This window comes from Rhinatrema bivittatum, chromosome 4, assembly GCF_901001135.1.
Source record: "Rhinatrema bivittatum chromosome 4, aRhiBiv1.1, whole genome shotgun sequence".
Lineage (NCBI taxonomy): Eukaryota > Metazoa > Chordata > Amphibia > Gymnophiona > Rhinatrematidae > Rhinatrema > Rhinatrema bivittatum.
This window is the reverse complement of record NC_042618.1, coordinates 329,333,887-329,341,380: the sequence shown is the minus strand read 5'-3', so window position 1 is coordinate 329,341,380 and position 7,494 is coordinate 329,333,887. Positions and strand designations below refer to the sequence as shown.

The 7,494-nt window shown below is 45.6% G+C and overlaps 1 protein-coding gene across 3 annotated transcripts in view; it reads left to right on the top strand.

Moving 5' to 3' along the window:
* The first annotated feature begins 4,345 nt into the window (after positions 1–4,345).
* The window catches only part of LOC115090825 (urotensin-2 receptor-like), a 48,348-nt gene continuing 45,199 nt past the window's right edge, over positions 4,346–7,494 (top strand). For all 3 annotated transcript variants that reach the window (XM_029600373.1, XM_029600374.1, XM_029600372.1), the window contains exon 1: positions 4,346–6,297. In XM_029600373.1, coding sequence (XP_029456233.1) covers positions 5,131–6,222 — 1,092 coding nt within the window. In that variant the 5' untranslated portion in view covers positions 4,346–5,130 and the 3' untranslated portion in view covers positions 6,223–6,297. The remainder of the gene's footprint in view (positions 6,298–7,494) is intronic.

The window sequence follows — 7,494 nt, the reverse complement described above, 5'->3', positions numbered from 1 at the left end:
AGAAAAATCTACATACTGGTTTCTTGGGCTGATAGAATCAGAATTTTAAAAATGTCTATTTTACCTCGACTTCTTTACCTCAAACATTTGCCCTGTATTGTTTCTCAGTCTGTTTTTGCTCAGCTGAACAGTTCTTGCTCTAAATTTATATGGAACAATAAATTACCTAGGATTAAATGTTCCTTTCTCAGGAAAATGAAGCAATATTGGGATCATGGGTCTCCCTCACCTTCAGTTATATTATTTTGTGGCACATTTGGTGTGCCTGAGAGACTGGCCAGAAATTCCACCAGATTCAGCCTGTCTATTATGGTTACATATGGAACAAGACGGGATGCAGGGTTAGAGTTTAGCTGCTTTGTTGGTTTCTCGAGGTGAGAGCTCAGGAGTGCAGAAAGTTCTCAGATCGCACCCCATTCTCCCCCATACTCTCCATATTTGAGCTAGGTTATGGAAGTTGAAGGTAATACCCGAGGGGCAGATTTTAAAACCTACACGCACGGCCTACATTTGTGCGCTACCCGGCACGCACAAATGTACGCCCGATTTTATAACATGCGCGCATGTTATAAAATCAGGGATCGGCACCAGGAAGGGGGTGCACGCGCCGAGCCCTCGGAAAGACCAGCTGGCTTTCCCCGTTCCCTCCTGCCCCCCCCCCCCCACCTTCCCCTCCGTTCCCCTACCTGTCTCGCCCCCCCAGCCCGAAAAAAAAAACCCCCCATACCTTTGGGGCAGATTTTAAAAGCCCTACGCGCTTTTAAATCCTCCTGGATTTACGCACGTAGGGCTTTTAAAATCTGCCCCTGAGCAATTAAGCGCCGTTTCACCCTTTTAGAGCAACCCTGCTCTGTCCCCTTCTACCTTTTCTCACGATGTGGGTTCGTGGCGGAGTTCCAGCCTTTGCTCTGTGTTGAGAGGAACAGACATTTCAGTTTTTTACAGATCCTTGCAATGATTAGAATTTGCCACCTCACTCCCAATTTTTATATTTGCAATTAAGGAAAGTCTTGATGGAATCCCCCAGGGGGGAAGAACTTACTGAAGTTTCCTGTTGGTTGCAACATAGATTTGTTTTTAAAGATCCAAGAAGAGATTTATCTCAACCTGTTCCAGAAATCTGCTGGCCTTCTTGGTGGAAAGGAGACTCCCTTCCCTTGTTCAGGCCTGGAATTCTGTTCTCCAGATTGGTTTGGATCAGGATGACGGGCCCAAGTTATGGCTTGCTGCACCTAAATTGTCTATTTCAATATAACAATAAGCAACATATATACACTGTTCATGCCATTAATATATTATAAACCAGTTGCAGCATCCATACATTTGTATTTGCAGTGTATAAAAATGTGTAAATAAATAAATATGCATATTGGCTCCTCTTGCACCCCACTCCCACAACCCTACCCCATCCTAAAAGCCCCCCAATTGCCCCAATTCACCCTTAATCACTGCACGCCAGCCCCAATTGCTGCCTAATATCCCCATAGCACCCCAACCGCATTGCCCTCAAATGCTCCAACCCCCAATTACACTCCAATTGCTTTAACACCCCTATCCAGGATTGATCACCCCCTAACACTCCCATCCCTATCAACTAATTGCTCCTCTCAATGGCCCCCAAACCCATCCCTTACACCTCCACCCACCTTTCTAGTTCCCATAATTTACTTGTCCCAATGTTTTAGGAAAGCATTGAATACATACTTGTTTAGGCTTGCTTTTAATTGAGATGTTTTTTATGCTTTTATGTTTTAGTGTTTAGTTATTTTAATTGTGTCATTTATATTTATTGCATCAGATATTGTTATAAACCGCTTTGAACAAAAAAGTTTTTGGCAATGACACTGGAGACTCCTCCAGGCCTGCCTCAGGACCCGGTTGTTCCTCCAGAACGCCTCCCCCCAGGAGGGGAAGAGGATATGCTCATCCCTCAGCATTAGGGACACCAGCTGTAAAACATCCCCGGCAGTGAAATTAGGCTGCCTTCTTTGGGGGTTGTGGAGATGTAGGCTTTTTCTCTTTGGTTGGCACGCCACAAAGAAGCTGAATCTGCATCAACACTACTCAGTATTTGCTTATCTGAACAGACACTAGCCTGCTTGTGTCTGCTTTCCTACAGACCTTGCTCTTAGCACAAACAACATTTCCCTAAATACAGAATGCCTGCTTTCTCTCACGAAGATAGTAACCTGAGTTAATCATAATAATCTGTAGCAGCTATGTCTCCGAGAATATTGTTGTTATTAAGGATGTGATTGTATACACAAATAATATGTAATGCAGGACAATAAAAGGGCTGCCTGGAGTGATTTCAGGATGGCTTCCTGGTTTCCTGAGAATCCTGTCTGACATCTCTTCTTTCCGTGCTTCTCCCGTCGCAACAGGGGGGGTGCTATCTTGGAATGAGCCTGCCCCAGAAGAACCAGAAGTTTGCACACAGGTGGAAAAACATTCACACGTACATTCTCAATTTTGTTGAAATATATGCGTGTAAGAGTTCACTTACACACAAACATATATGCAAATAGCAAACGTATGGGTGTATGTTTTCTATAATATATACACATATTTTATAATCTGTGGAGATGACTATGCGCAAATTATAAAACACGAGTGTAGAGACCCCTAGATCTCCACTAGCCATTTTTACCTAGCTGAGCTTAGGCTGGGACTTTTTTTTATAGGGAGAGAGTGGTTTGCGGACCATCCCTGCAGGCTCCTCCACAGAGGCTTGTCTGGATTGGTCAGCAGGGCACTATAAAAGCAGGCTGTGTATGTGGAAACGTGTGGCATTCTGAGTTGGCTTCTGGTATTTTGAGTTGTAGTCTTGAGTAATGTACGTCATCTGTTAGGCCCCCACAGCCTGATACAGGGGACGTGGCATTTTTGGGGGGAGATTTGGAAGAGAGGGAGAGTAGCTGGAGAGATTTCCCATATTGGACTCTTCGCCTGGAAATAAGGGAACAGACTCTGCCCTGGCCAGTACCCCACGATCTGGATGGGATTGTCTTGGAGAAGCGGAAGAGGAGGTTTGTTTGGTTTTTTTTTTTGAGAGAGCTGTTTGTGTTAATTTTTCTGAGCATTTTGCTTGTTTGGTATCCTGCTCCTGTCTGAGGATTGTCATCCGCGCCGAGAGATCAGGACGAGGTGCTGTGATTCTTTCTGCCCAGCGAAGGAGGGACAAGCAGTGAAGAAGAGAGAGAAGTATGTTTGCAGAGTTCTGTTCCTGTAGTTTTCAGAGGAAGTTTTGCCGCACCAGGTCCTGTCCACCAAAGCGGAGAGATTTTGGATTTTGAACACTTCTCTGGGACTTCCTATCACCAGAAGTCAGGCTTTTACCATCGGAAGAAAGAGACCAGCCCCACCAGGAACTCACTCTCTATCACTCAGGATCTTTCCCTAGTCCCTGCCATCCTAGAGGACACTGACTCAGCACATAAACCTGAGGAAAGAGGCGCCTCTGGACTGTTTATTTTTGTGGGAAGATAAATTGGAGAATTTTTGTTGCGAAGAGGACTTCAAGTATTTGTGGTTGCAGTAAATTTTCGTTGAACTCCCCAGCAGAGTGTCCAGCATCTTTCTTCAGAGTCAGAGGTGACCTAAAGCAAGGACATCGGAACAGTGAGTAGTACAGCTGAGAGAGCAACCAAGGAGAGACTGATCTCAGGGCCCCCAGAGGTTTGTCCTCCTCCCTGCTGGAACAAACCCCAGCATCCCAGGGCAAATGGACTGTGTTTGATGTGAGAAAGGAGAGAGTCAGAAGAAAAGTGGCCCTGGGAACAGCAGTGTGTGCCCCTGCATTCTGCAAGGTCCCTGAAGAGCAGATTACTTGAGTATATCTCTGCTCCTCCACAAAGACGTGTATATGTCGGGTCATATACAGTTCATTGAAAATGATCCTCCCTATACAAAATGCATAATGTGTCATCAAATGGGGGGAAGAGGAACCAGAGGTCTATCTCAAATCAGGTTTAAATGTATTTAAAAAGTGTGCTAGGAAGTTTAATTTAAAAAAAAACAACTTTTTATTTAAGTCAACAATTAACACAGTCGCCAGAAAATTTATAGTTGCATTAACTTAACTCATTCCCTGAAAAAGTGCAGTAAAGGTGACTTGAAGCACTATTATGGTTTTTAATCACAGTTGGAAGGCTTTGCTGCATGTGGCTCTTTTGCAGAACTGTTTTACTCCCTACCTTTTCGCAAAGCAGCAGTAGTTGATGTCCTTAGGAGCAGCATCAGTGGATCCTGCAGGGAGTCTTATATTTATTTTTTTGCAGCCCTGGAGGGACAGGCGGCAGCCAAGTCCTGAGAGAGGTAGCAAGGAAAGAGGGAGGGTGTCTGGAGCTGGTGTCCTGCTGAGAGAAAGGAAGCAGTTTGCTTTCATCCTGCAGCCTTGCCGTGGAAATCTGCGAGCGAAGGAGAGACTGATTTAGCGTCCCAGTGCAGTGTCCCCCAGAGGCAAGATTGGCCCTGAGGGCTCGGTGGCGTTCCCTTGGTGCAAGTGTGTGCACGTGACCCCCACATCTGGCGAGCACAGCAGCTCCCGGTGCTGGCTGTGCTGCCTTGGGAAGTTTGCAGAGTACGGAGCCGGCGTGAGAGCAGCAGGACCGGGGCTGTGCTGTAGCTCGCTCTCTCTCTCTCTCTCTCTCTTGCAGCGGCCGTGGCTCCGAAGCAACGCTTCACTGGAAATCGTGGATTGCAGGAAGGCTGAGAGCTGGCTTGGATTTTTGAATGGACTGACCTTGAGCTTTTCAAGCAGATTTATTGTGACTCTTGTTTTAACCATATTCCTTTTTCTCCTTGGCTTTGTGTATATCTATTTTCAGTCCTTGCCGTTTTCACTTCATTTTGGCTTGGTTTTCAGTTGATTCTGGCTATTTTTTTTAAATGTATATATATATATATATCTTTATCTTCTATTCCTATGGTGCTCTCCTGCTTAAGCACACTGACGATTGCACGCCGCTGGAGCAAAGAAATAAAGTGAATGGAAGAGGCTGACGTCAGGGGCTCCCTCGGCAGTTCCTGTGCTTCTAAATCCTCAAGAAGCACAAGTTCTCCAGCACCGACAGAAGAGCCATGCCCATTGCCATCGGCCCGGAAGCGCCCTGCCTCCCCTGAGTCAGGATGGAGCCCAATCTCTCAGCTTCTGCTAACTTCTCCAGCTCCGAGGCTCAGGGCAACTCCAACAGCCTGGAAGAGCTGATCATCACGTCTGCCTTTGGCACCATCCTGTCCTTCATGTACGTGGCCGGGGTGACCGGCAACGTGTACACCCTGGTGGTGATGTGCCACTCCATGAGGTATGCTGCCTCCATGTACATCTCCATCATCAACCTGGCCATGGCTGACTTGCTTTACCTCTCCACCATCCCCTTCATAGTCTACACCTATTTTGTAAAGGACTGGTACTTTGGGGACATTGGGTGCAGGATCCTGCTGAGCCTGGACCTCCTCACCATGCATGCTAGTATATTTACCCTGACAGTCATGTGCACCGAGCGTTACATGGCCGTGACCAAACCACTAGACACCGTCAAAAGATCCAAGAGCTACAGGAAAGCCATGGCAGGGGCGGTGTGGTCCATCTCCTTGCTGTTAACTCTGCCTATGATGATCATGGTTAACTTAACAGAGGGCAAAGGGAAAGAGGCGAAAAGGATGTGCGCGCCCACGTGGAACACAGACGCCTACAAGATATACCTCACCGTCCTCTTCAGCACGAGCATCATGGCACCCGGGATGGTCATAGGCTATCTCTACACGAGGCTGGCAAGAACTTACTTGGAGTCCCAAAGGAACCCGATTAACAAAAAAGAAAACAAGAGGTCCCCAAAGCAGAAGGTCTTGATCATGATCTTCAGCATCGTGCTGGTGTTCTGGGCATGCTTCTTGCCCTTCTGGATCTGGCAGCTGGTCAGACTCTACGACACATCCATCCGGATGTCATCCAAAACGCAAAAGTGCATTAATTACCTGGTGACCTGCCTGACCTACAGCAACAGCTGCATCAACCCTTTCTTGTACACCCTGCTCACCAAGAACTACAGGGAGTACCTGAAAAACAGGCATCGGAATTTTTACCGGTTCACCTCTTCGTTTCGGAAAAGGAACTCGAATCTGCAGTGCTCCTCCTGGGGGAAGTCCATGTCCTCCAGTAATCAGTATGACTATGTGTCCGAGTCCATTGTCATGACCAGCTTGAAAGAGAGCAAATGAAAATGGCCGGACGTTAAAACACACACAATACCAAAAAAAAAAAACCAAGTCAAAACCGAGAAAGCTATGCCCAAGGTAAGACTTGTTTCGTATGTTAAAGGAGTTAGCCACCTGCAGAGAATCCTGGAATTGCCCTAGGTATTGTGACTATGGAACATGCGTGTAAGGGAGGGATTAAATAATGTTTTCGATTTTAGAAGGTCCAGAAAAAATGGACAGAAAAGTGGAAGTACTCACTGGTTTTTGGAAGTTAACAAATTGCATGAAAGTTATTCACTTTGAGGGGGGATGGGGGGAGGGGCGGGATGGTGTATTAAAATGTTTGCACATTTGGAGGGGGAAGCAAATATTCCCGTTTAGGGATATTTGAAGTAATATGTGCATGACAAAAAAAAAAAGTCAGCCAAGCTCTCGGATGTTAAAATGCAGAGAGATGCACTGATTGTGGGAGGAGATCAGCTATCATTCCTTTTGTAATGGAGATGAACTTTACAGCATTGTGCTGTTCAGGATAAGTCGTGCTTCAGCAACTCTCTCCGGAGCTTGATTTATTCTTACCAAACAAGTTGCCATCTGAGGTAGCTAGCTGCCCACCGGGTCCTCAAGGTGCCTAAAATAATAAGCTGCTGCTGCTGCTGTGAGTTTGTGCAGGAAACCCAAGGCTTTATTTCAGACTGAATCGAAAGAAATTTGCAGATTGTTAAAACATCACCTGCCTGGTTAAAATGCTTCAGTTCTTTGTTCTTAAGCGTTTACCTTCAGAGGATATCTTACAACTGAAATCCTCCTGTACCGTGGTTAGTTCTCTAAACATACAATATACAATAAAGGTGCAAAATTATTTCTTTTGTAAGTGGAAATTTAATGCACAGTACAACACTCACAACATTTCATGTGTGATTGTTGTTGTTGTTCTGATCAATTCAGCTATTAGCCCTCATTATTGTCTTAATTATTCCACATTTTACACCATAAAATAACAGTAGAATAAACCCCTACAGAAATGCATTTATACCACATGCTAAAGTTGTGGTGCATGCATTGATTATTTCCCTAGAGGATGGCTGGAAAACATTTAAGGGTCCACAGTACCAGTAAAGGAGGTTTACCAATATGTTTCCAGCACTCGGTGCTGATTTTCTGCCAAGTCGTCAAAATGCAGCAAATTGCTCCCTTCTCCCTATTGCAACAGGAGTGGAAGATTGAGATTGCCACTGGCCTGGACCTGGTGGTACCTTTTTTTTTTTTTTTTAGTAAATCACTACTAGTGGG